General features: G+C 41.4%; 1 protein-coding gene across 1 annotated transcript; it reads right to left on the minus strand.

The window, feature by feature from the left end:
* Nucleotides 1-7381: 7381 nt before the first annotated feature.
* On the minus strand, nucleotides 7382-11842 carry PPP1R3C (protein phosphatase 1 regulatory subunit 3C). The gene is made up of 2 exons (XM_032313396.1): nucleotides 11706-11842; nucleotides 7382-9685 (listed from the first exon to the last, which is right to left on the minus strand). The coding sequence occupies exons 1-2, from the start codon at nucleotides 11717-11719 to the stop codon at nucleotides 8749-8751; spliced, it is 951 nt and encodes a 316-aa protein (XP_032169287.1). The 5' UTR covers nucleotides 11720-11842; the 3' UTR covers nucleotides 7382-8748.
* Nucleotides 11843-18422: the final 6580 nt, after the last annotated feature.

Below are 18422 nucleotides of genomic sequence, written 5' to 3' on the forward strand. Positions count from 1 at the left end.
GCTATCTTTATGACTGTATCCTTTTGTGATATGTGGCATCTATATCTTTTATTGCTCTATATGGCAAGTTTCGGGCACAAGCATGACCTGATTATTATTTCCAAGCACAGTGAAAGTAGATGATGATATAATGCAGTTGGAACTCACCCCAAGAAGGGAGGAACCTCTCTACCCAAATTTGACCCACCCTTAGTGTAGGTAAATAAGGGCTGAAAGACTTTGCTCAGATTCTGAATGACAGGTAGTGTATAGTTGTAGGTGTTAGGATGAGCAAGGGGCTTTTACTCCATTTAGAATGTTAAATTAGGAGGGTGGTTGCCATGTTAGATAGAACTGCCCTTTCCTGTCATCTAGAAACCCAGGTGTGAACACCAAGAAGTTAGAGAATAGCTGGTCCTGAATAGAAATACCTAAGGATATAGCTTCTGTTTGTGTGGGTTTTTTTTTTTTTAAGGGGGGTAGGGGCAAAGGGAGAGAGAGGATCTGTAGCAGGCTCCACGCTCAATGCAGAGCCGGGACTCAGGGCTCAGGCTCACCGCCTGGAGATCATGACCTGAGCTGAATGAAATAAAGAGTCAGATGCCTAATCAACTGAGCCACCCAGGTGCCGCAGGATTTAGCTTCTGTTTTTATTTCTGCAGCGGCAATGAGAACACAAAGGACACTTCTACTCAACTTGATGCAATCTGGCACCTTGAAAGGTTAGGAAAAACATAAAAATGGTCCATTGTGATGAATTCAGACCACATCCTAAAGGCTGGCAGTACAATGGTTTCAAAACCCAGATGTTCCAAAACAATCTGTTATTCTTATGGGTTACATAGGGAAGAGATTATCCCAACCTCCCCTCCAAAAATATTGAAAAGAAAATAAAAGTTTTATATAGGATGTGAATGGAGAAGTTTCTACTGTGCTTATAGGTATCAATAAAACCTTAAATTTTTTTATTATAAAGTATCATTTACATGTGAGATATATATAAAATGTATATGTGAGAATTTTGCTTAAGAAAGAAAATGTTAGTAATTTTATTTTTAAGATTTTATTTAATTGTTTGACAGACAGAGATCACAAGCAGGGAGAGAGGTGCAGAGAGAGGAGGTAGCAGGCTCCCCGCTGAGCAGAGAGACCTGAGCTGAAGGCAGAGGCTTTAACCCACTGAGCCACTCAGCACCCCAGTATTTTCAAATATTCTTTGAACCCCTCCCCAATTCTTTCCATCTTCCTCTCCAGAAGTAACTTCAGTGCCACATGCTACTTATTATTCCTTTGTTTTCTCTTGTTATAGTTATAGATCTAGAGAGATTTGTAAAACATCTATATATCCAGGAATGTGTGGGGTTTTGAATCTAATGTAAAATAATCATACTGGATGTATTTCCTGTAGCCTGCTTTTTGCTCAGCTTTATGTTTGTAAGATTCATTTGTGTTAGCAGGATTAGCTGCCATTCATTTTCACCTATGCTTGAAATAATAGGGTTTATCTATCCAGTCTACTGTCAGTGGACATTTGTGTTGTTTTCAGTTTTTGCTTTTACAAGTAACAGTGTTACAAACATATTTCTGTATCTCCTCATATACACCCTCTGGAGTCTTCTCTGTAGGATACACACATGGAAGTGAAATTGCTATGCATCTGCAACTTTGCATTGCTAAATTGTCTCCCAAGTGGTCAGACCAGTTTATACACTCACCAGCAGGGTATGAGACCCACTGTCTACAAGCTCACCAACACTTATTTCCAGATGTTTTAGCTTTTGCCATTCAGATGGATGTGAAATAGTATCTCATTGTAGTTTTAATTTGCATTTCCCTGTTTATTAATGAAGTGAAGAATCTTTTCATATGTTTGTTGCCATTCATGTTTCCTCTTACATGAAATATCTATTTGAGTCTTTTTGCCTGTTTTTCTATAGATTTTTTTTTTCTTATTACGTATCAAAGTTCTCTGCATATTTGGGTTACTAATCCTTTGTCAGTTATAACTTTTCCCAGTTTGAAGCTAATCTTTTCACTTTATCTTTTGATTTTTTAAAAAAATCTAAATTTTAATGCAGTTAAATTTATCAATGGTCTTCTGTTGGTTTGTGTTCCTTTATCTTAGAAATCCTTTCCAATTCCAAAATCTCAAAGCCTTCTATATTTTCTTCAAAAAAATTTCAAAGCTTTCCCTTTTTGCTTTTAATTATTATTTTAGAACAAAGCATGTGGGAAGGTCCTGGTTTCATGTTTTTACATGTGGAAAACCATCTGTTCCTGGTCAATTATTGTGAACTCCATTCTCTTCCAACTTAACTACCATTGCCAGCTCTGTCACAAGCCAAGCCTTCACCTATATGTGAGCTGTTTTCTCGGCACTCTCATTTGTTCCACTGGAAATTTATTTAACCCTGAATTTATACCCCATTGTAACAATCTTTCTAATTTTATAAAACATCTTGGTATTTGCTACAGCAAGTCCCCCCCCACCACCATCTTCAGGAAATTCTTGACTCTTCTTGGGGCTCTTTCTACTTCCACACACACTTTAGAAGCAATTTGTCAATTTCTTAAAAAAAAAAAAAAACTATTGATATCTTGGTTTTGATTGGCTTTCCCTAAAATAGTAAATGTCTTCATGATATTAAATGTTCCTAACCACAAATATTGGATAGCTTTTTATTTGTAAATTTTTTATATACTTATAATTTTCTCCTTTTCTCCTTAAACATCTTATTAAACTTTTGTTATATTTATCCCAAAGACTTTTTGGGTAAGATTTTATTTATTTATTTATTTATTTGTCAGAGAGAGTGAGTGTGCGCAAGCAGGCGGAGGCAGAAAGAGCAGGGAGCCTGATGCAGACATGATACTAGGACCCTGGGATCATGACCTGAGCAGAAGGCAGTGGCTTAACTGACTGAGCCACCCAGGCATCCCTGACCCAAAGACTTTTTATATCATTACTGTTATTGTCAAATATTCTCTTTTTTCAAAAATTATCTTTTCTGCTTATTGCATATATATAGATTGATATTCAATTCATTTTTGGATATTGATCCTTATATTAGTCATCTATTTCTGAGTAACAAATTACCCCAAACTTAGTGGCTTAAACACAGACATTTAGGGGCACCTGGGTGGCTCAGTCAGTTAAGCATCTGCCTTTGGCTCAGGTCATGATCCCAGGGTCCTAGGATCAAGCCCTGTGTGGATCCCAACATCAAGCCCCACAGTGGGTTCCCTGCTCAGCAGGGAGTCTGCTTCTCCCTCTCCCTCTCCCTCTCCCCCCTGCTTGTGCCCGCTCACTCTCTCTCTCAAATAAAATCGTAAAACACATACACAAACATTTATTATCTCATACTTTTTTTAAGTCAAAAATTTAGAAGCAGCTTAGCTGGGAGGTTTTGGCTCAAGGTTTCTCATTAGTTGTAATCACGATGTCAGCCAAGAGTGCAATCATCTGAAAGCTTGACTGGGACTAAAGGATCCATTTCCAGGCTCTTAGGAGACCTCAGTTCCTCACCACATGGGCAACTCCAATAGTGCTGCTCACAGCAAGGTAACTGACTTCCCCTAATGCAAGCAAATCTGAGAGAGAGAGAGAGAGAGAAAGCAACTAAAATGAAAACCACAGTGTCTTTTATAGCCTAATCTTGGAGGTAGCATGACGTAATTTCTGCTGTATTTTATTGGTTACACAAAGCAACTCTGGCACAGCATGGGAGGAAACTACGCAAGCATATGAAGATCAGAAGGTCAGGACCATCGGGGCCATTTTGTAAACTAACTTAGAATTTATATCCCACAACCTTGCTAATTCTCATTTATTCTAATAATAGTAGTTGATTCTTTTGGATTTTCTATGCAGGTAAACATATTACCTGTAAATGATGATAATTTTGTTTCCTAACAATCCTATACTTACTTCTTTCTTGCTTTACTTAACTGGCTCGGATTTCCAGCACAGTGTTTAGGACAGGTGGTAATAGAGGAACTTACTTAAAAGGAGTTTCAACATTAACAATAATAAGGTGTTTGTAGGTTGTGTTTTTATTTTTAATAAATACCCTTTTCCAAATTTCCCTTTTCTTAAAAAAAAAATTTTATTTATTTATTTGACAGAGATTGCAAGTAGGCCGAGAGGCAGGCAGAGAGAGAGAGGAGGGGAGGCAGGCTCTCCACAGAGCAGAGAACCCGATGTGGGACTCGATCCCAGGACCCTGAGATCATGGCCCGAGCCAAAGGCAGAGGCTTAACCCACTGAGCCACCCAGGCACCCCTCCAAATTTCCCTTTATTCTTAGTTTTAGGTTTTTTTTTCCATTAAGGATGCAAAATTTTATAAACATTTTTTGACATCTATTGGGCTGACTGTATATTTTTATTTTCTTAATCTATTTATGTGTCAGGTTATAGTAATTGATGTTCTAATATTAAACCAATCTTTGATTCTTAGAATAAACCCAACTTGATCATAATACATTATTTTTTCTACATTTTAATAATTTGTCATTTGTAAATTTTTGTATCTATTAATAAGTGAGATTGGCTTACAACTGCCCTTCCCTATACTGTCCCCAGTAGGTTCCAGTATCAAGGTCATGCTAACTCATTAATAAGTTGAGGAATGTTTCCTCTTTTTTATATATTCTGGAATAAGATTAGAAATATTTGATCATGGGGTACCTGGGTGGCTCAGTTAGGCATCTGACTTCAGCTCAGGTCATGAACTTGGGATCCTGGGACTGACCCCCAGGTTGGACTCCACATTCAACAGGGAGTCTGCTTGTCCCTCTTCCCCTTGTGTGCATGCTCTCTTTCAAATAATAAAATCTTGGGGCGCCTGGGTGGCTCAGTGGGTTAAAGCCGCTGCCTTTGGCTCAGGTCATGATCCCAGGGTCCTGGGATCGAGCCCCACATCGGGCTCTCTGCTCAGCAGGAAGCCTGCTTCCTCCTCTCTCTCTGCCTGCCTCTCTGCCTATTTGTGATCTCTGCCTGTCAAATAAATAAATAAAATCTTTAAAAAACAAATAATAAAATCTTTAAAGATACACACACACACACACACACACACACACCTGTACATTCATTTATTTGATCCTAGGGGTATCTGGGTTACTCTTAGTTGAGCATCTGACTCTTGATTTCTGCTCAGGTTATGATCTTGGTCAGGGTCATGAGACTGAGGTCCACCTGGGGCTCTGTGTTACTAGGGAATCTGCCTGAGGTTCTCTCTCCTTGCCCCCACACTCTGCCTCTTCCCCACTCCCTCTCCCTAATAAATAAATCTTTTGAAAAAAAAAAATTTGATCCTGGGGTGCCTGGATGGCTCGGTGGGTTGATGCCTCTGCCTTCGGCTCGGGTCGTGATCCCAGGGTCCTGGGATTGAGCCCCGCGTCGGGCTCTCTGTTCAGCAGGGAGCCTGCTTCCCTTCCTCTCTCTGCCTGCCTCTGCCTGCTTGTGGTCTCTGTCTGTCAAATAAATAAATAAAATCTTTAAAAAAAAAATTTGATCCTTAAATGTTTGATACTACACACCTGTAAAGATATCTGGACCAGGTATTTTGTTTGTGAGTAAATTTTAAGCCACCAGTTTTAAATTATTAATCTTAAATGTTTATAGGACTAGTCAGGTTCTCTGTTTCATCTTGAAACCATTTGATCCAACACATTTTAGAAATGCTCCACTTCATCTAAGTTTTGAGTTATTAACATGAAGTTGTCCATAATGCCCCAATATTTATTTATGCATTGCCTATGACATTTTGTTAGCTGCTTCTTCATCCATCTTGTCAAAGACTTATCTTTTTATTGCTTTGTTAATGAATTCATGTTTGATGAAAATTCTCTGGGACTTAGGTTAAAGGCACACTTTTAAAAAGAGTGTACTTGTGTTTGCTTCTACTGATCGCCTGTGGGTACTGCAACCAGGGATCATTTTTAATTAATTTTTGGTTTGACGTTTTTCAGAATACAAAGAATGTGAATTTGGATTGCAAATCCGTATGAGGGCCAAATTGTGGTTATGAATTTTAAGAAGTTTGTTTTTTCCCTCTACCCAGAGGTACAAGCATCTTGTATAGTTGAATTTCTAGAAGGGTTATTTTAATGCAGTTGTATCCTTTCTTGGTCCTAGCTATGCTAGATACTCACAGTGACCACCTCCCAGCTTAATGGACACTAACCTTCATTTCTGACCCCTTAGCAACTATAGATGTTAAAAAAAACTAGTATTGATCACCAGGGGATTAGCAAGTGACTTCAGGACAACTGTCAGCTTTAGTATACATTTACTCTCTGGGGTCCTGCTTTGCTTTTTATTTAGGGGAGCAGATGCAGCCTTTAAGGCCATCCTTCCTTTCTTCCCAGCTCAGCAATACTCTAAATGTATTAAAGTATAGTTCAAAATTATAGTTCAAAATTATCTAGCATTTTCAGGTATTTTGTCCTGGAGGAATATGGCGGGGGTGGGGGGGAATCTAGACTTTTTTGTATTTTCAAGGCCATATTCATCTTGATCATGGTGTACAGGGTGTCATTTTGGGTGTGGTATCAACTACTTTAGGTACTAGAACCCTAAAATTCTTCCTATCCAGATTAAGATCCTGGTTGTAGACACCTCCTGACAAGCAAGATACACCTGTAGCCAGATACAGCCTACAGGCCTGTAGTTTATAACTAACCCATACAGAAGCCCTTTCTGGAACTTTAAGAACTGAATTACAACTTAAGTTTCATTGATCTGCTGCCTCTCACTGCAGGGGCTGACCCTCTCTTCAGTCCACGACTGGTGCCCATATGCCCTCTGTGCAGCTCCAACCTTTGCCCCTTCAGAAGGTGCTAGAGCTTAAGAGGCAGGTGAAGTAGCCCACTCCAGCTCTTCCCACACCTCTTCCCATACCATCTCCTCCATTTTAAAGCTGGAGTGGCCCCCAACAGAACCCTGACACAGCAGACAATATGCATGAGCAGCAGTTAAGTACCAATGGGGATAATTGGAGAATAGTCACAGCAGCTGAAGTCACTGTTCCTGGACCCTAGCCCTAGTGCACTAATGAGACTGGAACCATCTGAATACCCTTAGGTGAATCCAATTCCTGGTCCAAACTATCTTTGCTCAGTTTTTTTTTTTTAGATTTTATTTATTTATGTCAGAGAGCGAGCGAGCACAGGCAGGCAGAGTGGAAGGCAGAGTCAGAGGGAGAAGCAGGCTCCCTGCGGAGCAAGGATCCCGATGTGGGACTCGATCCCAGGACGCTGGGATCATGACCTGAGCTGAAGGCAGCTCCTTAACCAACTAAGCCACCCAGGCGTCCCTCTTTGCTCATTTCTTAACAGGACAATCTCAGCTGATGTTTTATTTGACTTACGGCTTTTGAGAAAGAAGACATACTCTGGTCTTGTATCAAACACTTTTATTTTTAAAGAAAAGTTCACAAAGGATAGCTATAGGACAGTGAAATACTTAGAAAAACTGTGGGTGTGCTAGCCCAACCACAAACACTGTCATAGCAGAGTTATTCCAATATACTCTTCCAGCATAGCAGATCACACCTGTTAAAATTAACTGCATTCTCTGAATACCTCTCAATGGATGTGCACAATGACAGAAGCCAACATTTGAGGACAAAACAATTCTATTACAATCCAAACAATTCACATCTATTTAAAAAAAATATTTGTCCTTCAAAGAAATTGGTAGAAAGACTTAAAACAAATAGGCACAATAGATTGCTGCTTCGATGTGCAAAGTACTGGATTCTTGAACTGAGAATCGGTTTCAGTCCTCACTTCCAATATCACATGGAAGAAGCGGCAGAAAAATGAGTCACCTTCAATATGAAGGATGCAAGTTGTATACACTGGCAACACTCTCAAAGATAAAACAGTATTGCGAAAGGTATGCCAATGTACAGAGTGGACCTTCTTGTGAAGTCAAACACTCATGAGTTATCAGATGACCCTTCAGATATTTGGGATCAACACAGTATTCTGGCTCAATCAAGGCCCTTGCAAAGAGCCATCTTTTTACTGAGTCCCTGAGCATGACGCCTTGATCACAAACAAGATCACTCATAACCTGAGGACTGCAAAGCCAGATTTGCTTAAACTTTTCCCAAATCGTGTTTTTCATAGATCACATTTGAAAAGGCTTCATTTAAAATCTTTCTTCTCCAGAGTTTAATTCACCTTTCCCAAAAACCTCCCAACACCTCTGAAGTTTGGTTTTTCTCCACAAGAATATATAACATGGAATCTTCCCCCCAACACACAAATTATTTCCTTAGGAGAGAACTGTAAAACCAACTTAAAAACACAAAGTAACCTTACATTTTCTCACCAACAATGAAGTATCAGACTGCTCCTACTCTGACGTGAGCTGCAGAGCCCTTCTGTGTGCACTTTTCAGACATTTCTCATACCATTAAAACAGCTTTCCATCACCATCAACTGTCCTTTCCAACCTTTCCTTGCCCAACGTGAAAGTTTGTGAATTGAGAGGGGAGGAAAAAGGGCATTGAACATATTACTTTTTAGAACAAAAACAGGGTTCTAGGATGCTACCTGATCCTCCAAAGCGAAAACAGTATCATCGTACAGCCTGCAACAGTAAATTCTCAAGAAGCTGGTCTTTTTGTTGCCAGGTCTCAAAAGCTCAAAACTAAACCTAGTAAGGCAAGTAGCACAGACTTCCTAATATTGAGCAATACAGACCTAGAATTACATGGGAAATGCACCAGGTCAAAACCAGTCACTAAGTTACTTAATCATCGGTAAGAGGCCAAGTTCTCCATTCTCCCCCAGCTCTGCCATTCTGGGAAAAGCCCACTAGCCAGCCTTGGACTGCCAAAGATGGGGGACTCTGACTCAGTCTTGGGGGGGACCTGGTGGAATGCACCGTCCTGAGATGCCATCTGTGTCTGCACTCCATCAGGTTTCCATTGCACATGGACAATTCTGTAATTCTGACCCTCGTTGTTGTCCCAGAAGACCTGCCCATTAGTATGGTAAGAAATGCAGAACTCAATTTTCTCCTCTGTTGGAATGACAGAGGGTAAGTCAATGGCAAATGAGAAGGTGTCACTATCTGAGCCACCATACACATTTTTCATGTAGACACAGTCCACATCAGTGTAGCTTTTCCAGGTATCAAAAGTTATACGAATCTGAACCTTCTTCTCAAAGCTCATGTTTTTCACTTTCACAGTTCCAGTCACCGTTCGCTCCTGCAAAGAGCAGTTCTCCAGACAGACAAAATTCTTCTGAAAATGGTTCCGAAAACTTAAGTAATCAGTTGAAGGCTGTGGGAAATCTAAAATCAAGTTTTTCTCCTCATGGAGTTTTAAGCCAGAGGAGATATCATTAAGGTCCAAGAGATCAAACTGGAGATCCCACGTGGGTTCTTCTGGGAGGTCTGAGAAGACATGGATGGCAGTGAGAGCGAGCCCCTTGGAGTCAGCAAACACAACCCGCTTCTTGGCCTGGTCATGTGAATGCTTCCACTCATTCTGTGATTTGGATTCCTGTTTTATATTGAGACACGATTTCAGAGGCTTTAACTTGTTCACAAAATGTCTTCGTTGGAGGTCGTACGGGCCCAGGAAACTCTTCAGAGGTGGTGAATGAGCCAAGCAGAGCCTCATGGCCATATCCACTGGCATGACTGAACTTGTCAAAGGCCTCGGATCTAAAACCTGGATCATTCTGAAATACAAAAGAAGAGCGGTTATCACCTGATCTGGAATCTCCTCCCCAAGTTCCAAGTATGTATGTACTACTTTGTACTATATATGTGTTATGTATGTATGTACTTTGTGTGTATGTACTATTTACATGTACTAGTGTTGTACTGATGTAACTGTAACCAGCACAGTAAGCATCAGGGATGTGCTATCATATATAGAAAAATAAAACAGTTTTAGACGATCAGATTTGCATCCTATGTTTGGCTATGTCCTTGACAGACTGCAAGGCCATGTATTAACTGCTTAAAATACTTGGAAGGGGCTGTTTGTGATCATCTCTAATACACCTCTAAGAACCAATTTGCTCTATTCTGAACCTGTCTAGTCACATGGCCTAGAGAGTTGCCCGTCTTTTTTTCTTTAATAACAATTCCTGGAACTCAGAGCCACTGAGGCAGAACCTCTTGGGGGTGGGGACCAGGGCTTTCCAGGTGATTCTCATGAGCAGAGAGGTTCCAGACCATGGGTCCAGACTCTGTGCTCCCTCTGGCAGCTCTGCTGATTTTGTTATTAAATTGGTTATACTTCCCTGGAAAGGTAATCCACTTCAAAAGAAAAAATGTAGCAATAAAATTCTCAGGGAGCAGTTTTGAGAGTGAGAAGGCTGGAAAAATGAAGTCAGAGGATTAGCTTTGCACTTCATCGTGTTCATCCTCGTTTTTCAGTAACCAACTGAAATGCCTGTCAGCAGTTCACGCACTTACAGAAAAAATTCACATAATCTTTATTTCATGGAAGATATTCATGACAAATACACATAGATGGAAAAAGCTGAAAATTGGACTGTTTTTTATTATATATCATCTATACGAATTTATAAATACTTAATGGGAAATACACCAAAAAGTTACATCTCTCCAGGCAGTAGGATTACTGATCATCTATTTTTGTCTTTGTACTTTTTTGGCATTTTCTAATGTTCGGCTATGGGTATTTATAAATAGCAAGATAATAAAGCTATTTTAAAATTTAAACATAACTATGCTCAGCAGCAATAAATTCAGAAGTGTCCATCAGGCTTTTTTATCCTGGCCTAATTTAGCCCTCCATACACATTGCCAAGCTCATGATTTTTCCCCCATCCTATCTGTACAGATAGGAGTTGTGTGTGTGCACTGTACATGACGTTTCTCAATCTGTCTTCAGTAACTTCAAAGCAGCTCTAACTACATAGGCAAATAATAAATGGTCATCAACACACAGATAAATGTTAAGAACATGCACAGAATGTATTTTTATGGAGGCCTACAAACTTAGAACAAATGAAAGCTAAAGCTGTATTTGTGCATCTAATAATAGTTAACAGGGTTTTTTAAAGTCTTCTGTTAAGTATGCCACGTCTGGAGAAGCTATTTCAAGTAGTGTTTTGGAAGGTTTTGGTTTTGAGTTTTGTTTTGTTACATTTTTACTTTTTGCGCTTACAGTTTTAGGGTCCGGCATTTTCCTGGAATTTCAAATCCTGGTTCTAGAGTTTATAAAAATCGTCATTTGCTCAGACTCCGCGGTTCCCCATTGTTTACTACAGCAAACCATGACCCAAAAGGTGCAGAAGGTCGAAAAAATGCCAAGAACACCGTACTGCAGTCCCCCACCCCCCCACCCCCACACACACAATCCAAACTCCCCAACCAGGAAGATCAAGATGCGATTCCCAAAAGCTGCCCCAGTTCTTAGGACATTTGTGCTGGATGGAGAGAGAACAGTCGGAATCCAAGAGGCAGTTAGAACTAAAGCTGACGCCCGTTAAAAAGTTGCTGGTTTGGGATGCTAATCACCAAAATAGGCTTTGGCTAAGAACTTCTGAGCAATCTCCACAATCCAAGTCTTCCCTAGGGCCAGATTCAACTCTGCAGTCAGCCAGCTAGCAGTCCTCCGGCGTCTCCATCTGTGATGTGATGCCCTAAGGACCACGCCGCCCAAACTCCCTACAGCTGTGTGCTCCCCTCTACTCTGAAGCTGGGAGTCTGCAGTGAACCTACCTGGTGCAGCTCATTAGGCAGAGAGGCGGCGGCGGACCGCGAGTGCGGGCTCTCAATGGTCTGCGTGAGTTCACACCCAGCTCCCCTCCGTCAGGGTTCGTCTGAAGCTCCGGCGGATTGCGGGTGCGGCGCGGGAGAGGCCGCTTATGGGCTCCGGAACACGTGAACCAGTCCCTCGGACCAATCACCGGGCGGCTGGCCCCGCGGCACGACCAACCAGCGCCCGACTAGGGCGCGAGCCCTCGCCCAGGGAACGTGACAGCCGTGGCGCTCCGGGGAGTGCTGGGGATTCGGCCAGCAGCTGGACCGAGCTCCGTAACGCGAACCCTGGGCGAGGGGGCGTGGAGGGCGCATCGCGAAGCACAGAGCGGGTGCAGGCCAGGAGAGAGCCGCAAATCTCGTCCGGGCTGCGCGCCAGCTCAGTGAGGCTGCAGGGAAGGAAATGCCTTTTGCGTTGTGAGGCGTCGGTACACAGTTAAACCTAAATGCAGAAGAGTTGTGGGTCCTTTCAAAGGTTTATTCAGAATGTTTATATTGTTCACTGTTTGGTGCATTTGCTTATCTTTTAAACCTCGCCTTAACCTGGAGCAATCAGAGGTTGGCTGCGTGTTTTTTAATTAGGGTGAATCAAAATTCATCACAGTGGATGAAAACTGCTAAGAATTACCAAGTTCTCTAACAAATGTTAATAAATTTCTTTATTTCCCCTTCAAACAGGACGTCGCATTTAATTACAAGGCACTTTGTGTTTCGGTCTATTCTTCAGTTTCTCTCTTTGGAAGAGAAAAGTAAAGCCAGAAACCAAATGGCCTTTTTTGCTCACGTGGATGGTCAGCCACAGAGCCAGTGGTCAGTCCAAATCCCTCAACTCAGTTCTGACGTCCTTTGGCAGTGCGGTGGAAACCAAAATGTTAAAATATCTCCCTGTAAATTTCATGACTCTCTCCCAAGCCAGTTACTTTTGCTGAGGTTCCATTACTTTGTTTAGTTTGGGGAGTTTTTAGACCATCAGTTACAACCATAAAATTAAATTCCTAAGTTGAGTATAAATTATTTTTCTAAAACCCACGTCCTAGCTGTCCTCTATTAACTTCGAGATCTGCTAGTCAATTAAAATGTACTAAAGCGGGGGCGCCTGGGTGGTTCAGTGGGTTAAAGCCTCTGCCTTCGGCTCAGGTCATGATCTCAGGGTCCTGGGATGGAGCCCCACATCTGGCTCTCTGCTCGGCAGGGGGCCTGTTTTCCTTCCTCTTCTGCCTGCCTCTCTGCCCACTTGTGATCTCTGTCTCTGTCAAATAAATAAATAAAATCTTTAAAAAAAATAAAAATAAAAAATAAACTGTACAAAAGGTACAATGTAAAACGTGAAAATAAAAATTCCGTGTTTTTTAAATTCTGTCAAACGCTGGAATTTTTGGAGTTTCTAAAGAGAAAGACCCATGCCGAATATCACCAGGGAAGGTACTCAGTGCTTGGGTTTGATTTTTGGAGAACACCTCCAACTAGTAGTAGACCTTCTAGCCCCTCAGCACAGTCAAAGCTAACAAAGTGACATAGTCTCTGGGTTTAACACAAAGATGCATGAATCTAGCCAAGTTCTAGCCTTGACTTCCTCACAAAGTGGAGAAAGTAGAATTGTTCTGAGGATTACATAAAAACTGCTGAGGCAAAAACAGCACATGTCCAGTGCATGTATTCAACCCCTGATAGTTCTCAAATCAGTAACCTATCCCTCAGTTTTAGTTACTGTTCCATTGCCACAGGTGGCCAGTGCCTGAGCTAGTTTACTGATAAATAGCTACTGCTTATTGGGCCTTTCCTATGTGCCAAAAACTGTTCTAAGTGTTGTATGTATCTTACCTATTTGTTTTTCAAACAACCCTAGGTGGTGCTTAGTATTATTAATCCCATTTTAGAGATAAGGAAACTGAGGCACTGAGAGGTCAAGAAATCTGCTCAGGATCTCATAATTAGAGCTGGGATTAAAACCTGGCTAATGCCAGAGCAATAGCCATTGTACCATACTGTCTTCCTTTAATTACCCATCATCAATTGGAATGATAGGGGTGAAGGGTGCCTTAGGTATCACTGGTTTCAAAGTCTTTTTTTCACAGATTAAGAACTAAAACTCAAGAGAAGCTAACCTCTTGCCCGGGACTGGTTAGATCAGAGCCAAAACTAGAACACTGGGTGGAGTTTTTTACTCTACTCATGATCACATGTTGAACTAAAAAAGTGGGTATTACCAGTTATGTTCTGGAGAAACATAAAATAGACTATACTGTCATCCCGTTTTAGAGGAAAAACGTGCCTGCATGGAAAATAAAATATATTCTCCAAAAATGTTAATAGTGCCTATTTTTAGATGGCAAGATTAAGAGTAACTGAGAATTTCTTGGCCATTTTACTTCTTTGTATTTTTTAAATTTTTCTATGAATAACAGGGACACCTTCTGTAACTAAGAAATCCCCCCACCCACCGTTTTTGTTTTTTCTTTTGGTGGGCAGCAAAGCAAGTTTCACTGGGCAATTGCAAAGTGATGGTACAAAGCTCCTCAAAACGAAGCAGACCCGAAGGGGTTACCACTGGAGTTTCTAGTCTAGTGGGTTTTATGGGCTTGTCGGCAGGCTATTTTAATCTGATTAACCTCCCTGTGCCTGTCATCCAATCACATTTTTGCCACCTGTAGATCGTAAGGGAAAGGGTGGAGGGCTCCTTCCAGGGTGGTGTAAAATCCTCTTACCACCCGCTACCAGGGGCAGGTCCTGTCCCTCCCTTCTTGCCTTCCAGCTAACCTCCATCACTCCCACCCACCCCCCAAGAAGTCACCATAGCTGCTCTTAGGGGAAAGGGGGCGACTACCGATCATAGCTACTTCCTTCTGGTCAAGGGTGTTGAATGGGGCAGCGGTCAGGGTTCCTCTCATGCTGATCTATCAAGAAGTCCCCTGTCGATGTCTGGTTTGACTTTCATGTGAGGCGCATTGGAACCACCACAATTTGGAGTTTGATGACCTTTATTCTGGAAGGTATCAAGTGGGTTAGGTTATTTAGGAGGCAAGACCCAAAGCACAGTGCAAGACCGAGTGCAGCCAGGAATTCAGCGAGAGACAGAGGATGTTTTAGTGAACTCTCCACATACTGTGAGGAGAGGGCAGGCAAAAGGCCCTTCAAGACTAGTATACCCCTCATCTCTTGTGCATTGTCTTTCCTCAACTGAATAGCAGGGTCTTTCCTGGGTTATGGAGCCATCCCCAGACTAGGGGGACAACCATAAGGGTAGTTGACCTGGCAGCTGATTTTGCTGCAGAATCGGCGAGTCTGTTCCCTTCGGATACTTCATCGTTCCTTTTTGATGCTCCTTGCAAGGTATAACTGCTACTTCTGAGGGTTGATATGGCATGTAGATGCCGCATGATTTATACTTGATTGGAGAACCTGAAGCAGTTAGAAAATGTCACTTTGTGTATTGTACCATGGGCACTTAAAACCAGGAAGGCATATTTGGAGTCAGTATGTATTTTGACTCTTGCCCTTATAATGAGCTCTAAAGCTCGGGTGAAGGCCCTCAGCTCGGCCAGCTGGGCACTTAGCCCAAGTGGGTAAGGGTTACTCTCTGTTGTTTCAATATAAAGAGACCATGGCATATCCAGCCTTTCCAGTGCCCTGTTCAACAAACGAGCTCCCATCAGAAAATAAAGTCTGATCTGGATCCCCCCGGGCAGCGTAGGTTTGGGTTGTGATTTGCTGACAGTCATGCTCTGGCCCTGTGCCTTCTTCAGAAGGAAGGTGGTGGGATTTAAAGTAGAGCAGGTTTTTTTATTTGCATGACTGGGCCTTCCAGGAAAAGTGCCTGGTACCACCAGGTGGCCACCCGTGAGTCACTGACTGCTATCAGGTGATGGGGGCCTTGGATATTATGAGGGGAATAGACAGTAAGATCCTGTCCCAGAGTTAGTTTTACAGCTTCCTACTGTCTGTTGAGCTGTCCCCCTGGGGCCTGGGTTAGGACACCCAAGGCCATTCCTTTTCTTTACAGAGAAATCATTTTAAAGGATTTTAAAACTTTCAGATTCAGGACACCTGGGTGACTCAGTGAGTTAAGCGTCTGTGTCCAGCCCAGGTCAGGATCCCAGGATCCTGGGATCAAGCCCCACATCAGACGCCTTGCTCGGTGGGGAGACTGCTACTCCCTCTGCCTGCTGTTCCCCTGCTTGTGTGCACTCTCTCTCTCTCTCTGACAAATAAATCAAATCTTTAAAAGGAAAAAAAAAAGAAACTTTAAGATTCAACTAACATATATTGCCTGCCTACTAGGTACCAAGAGTTGTGTTGGAGGGTTTCATATACTTAAGCCACTTACTTACACAGTCTGTTTGAGTTTGTGCTTGTTTCCATTCATGCTGCTTTCTCTCCTGCCCCCTGGTGCTGACTGATGCCATGAAAGCTATCTCTCTGAAGTCTCTAAAATAGAAATCAGGAAAACAGGCTCTCTCCAAAGAGGAGTCAATACTCAATAAACCTTTAAACTAAGTTCACCTCATACCCCACCCTTAAAACATTCTTCTGATAGAACAATCTGGGCGCAGGTGTGAAGGTGTAATGGCTGGTGCCAAAAGTAATGGTGATTAAAGAAACAGTGGCTAAAGTGAAGAGCACCACTTCAGACTTGTATGGTATCTCAGGTGGGGTGAAGAAGAAGAGGGGAACAATTAAAAGATAAAATGGAGCACCTGGGTGGCTCAGTCAGTTAAGCATCTGCCTTCTCTCAGGTTATGATCTCAGGGCTCCTTGCTCAGCAGGGAGCTTGCTTCTCCCTCTGCTCCCCCTGCTTGTACTTGCTATCAAATAAATAAGTAAAATCTTTAAAAAAAAAAAAAAGATTATATACTTTGCCTCTCTAATAACCTATTGGAAAGAAGGACATAGAGGTAAAAAGACCAGTAACCATACCACGTTGGCTAAGTAGAAGAGGGGTCGTATGAACATTTTACGCTTTTGCTATGTGTCCATCAGAACTTGAGAGAAAGGAGAGCCCTCTGAGGGCCAGGATGGCCAAAGAGGACCAGGACATGTAGGGTGACTGTAGGGAGAACAATCTGGCTAGAAGTGAGGATTCTAGCTGGGGGGGAGGGGGGTGGTGAGGGAGGGTATTGTGGGAAGGGCCAAAGGAAAGAGAACCTTAACTGTTACAAGAAAAAGAAAATCCCCTGAACTGACTTGAAAAAAAAAAAAAAAATGAGAGCTCTGAGTACAAAACGGAAATGAGCAAAGAATGAAATCTGACTGTAAAGAAGAAATCATACTCTTGTGTGGTTAGTTACATCTCCAGGTTGCTTCAATTTCTCCATATTCATCGAAAGAGTATGGTGAAGGAGAATATGTTAGAAAGGGAAAAAAGAACTTTAAGCCACCACTGAAGGGCATTTTAAAAGGCTTGAATATGAATATTAAGGAATATGGGAGAGGGGTTGAATTGTACAGGGAATTGATGGGAACTAACCAAATGTACTAAGTAGGAAGTATCAACATAAGAAACATCAAAATGAAAAGAAGGAATTTTCTGAAAAAAAAAATGAGGACATACTAGCTCTATCAATGAAAAATTTATTATAAATTTATGGTGTTTTTAAAATTTGTTGTCAGTGCCTAAATAAAGAATCAGATCAAAATAAAGGGTACCTGAATCAAAAAGGAAGAAATAAAACCGTCCCTATTTTCAGATGACATGATATTATATGTAGAAAGCCCTAAAGATCAAAAAACAATTAGAACTAATAAATGAATTCAGTAAAGTTTCTGGGCACAAAAATCAATATCCAAAAATCCATTGTATTTCTATATACTAATAACACTATCAGAAGGAGAAATTGAGAAAGCAATCCTATTTATAATTACATCAAAAGGAATTAAATACCTGAGAAAAACTTGAACGAATGTTAACAAATGTTTAACGAATGAAAGACCTGTTCAGTGAAACACTGATGAAAGAAATTGAAGAAGACACCAAAAAATGGAAAGATATTCTGTGCTTGCGGATTGGAAGAATTAGTTTTGTTAAAATGTTCATACTATCCAAAGCAACCTACAGGTTCAATACAACCCCTATCAAAATTCCAATGGCATTTTTCACAGAAATAGGATAATCCTAAAATTAGTGTTGAAACACACACACACACAAGCAAATAACCAACGTAATCTTGAGAAAGAAGAACAGGACTCCTGGGTGGCTCAGTGACTTCAGTGTCTGCCTTTGGTTCAGGTCATGATTCCTGACTCCTGGGATGGAGTCCTGCATCGGGCTCCTTCCTCAGCAGGGAGCCTGCTTCACCCTCTACCTCCCACTCCCCCTGCTTGTGTGCTCTCCCTCTCTCTTACTCTCTCTGACAAATAAAATCTTTTAAAAAAGAGGAAGAAGAACAAAGCTGGATGTGTCACACTTGCTGATTTCAAACTACATTACAATATAGTAATCAAAACAGTATGGCAGTATGGTATTGGCATAAAAACAGACACATAGATCAACAGAACAGAATAGAGAGACAAGAAATAAATGCATATATATATTTTTTCAATTAATTTATGACAAAGAAGCCAGAATACATAATGAGGAAAGCTCAATATCTGCAGTAAATGGTTTTGGGAAAACTGGGCAGGCACATGTAAAAGAAGGAACTGGACCACTACCTAACACCACATACAGAAGTTAACTCGAAA

This window comes from Mustela erminea, chromosome 14 (genome assembly GCF_009829155.1).
Source record: "Mustela erminea isolate mMusErm1 chromosome 14, mMusErm1.Pri, whole genome shotgun sequence".
Classification (NCBI taxonomy): domain Eukaryota; kingdom Metazoa; phylum Chordata; class Mammalia; order Carnivora; family Mustelidae; genus Mustela; species Mustela erminea.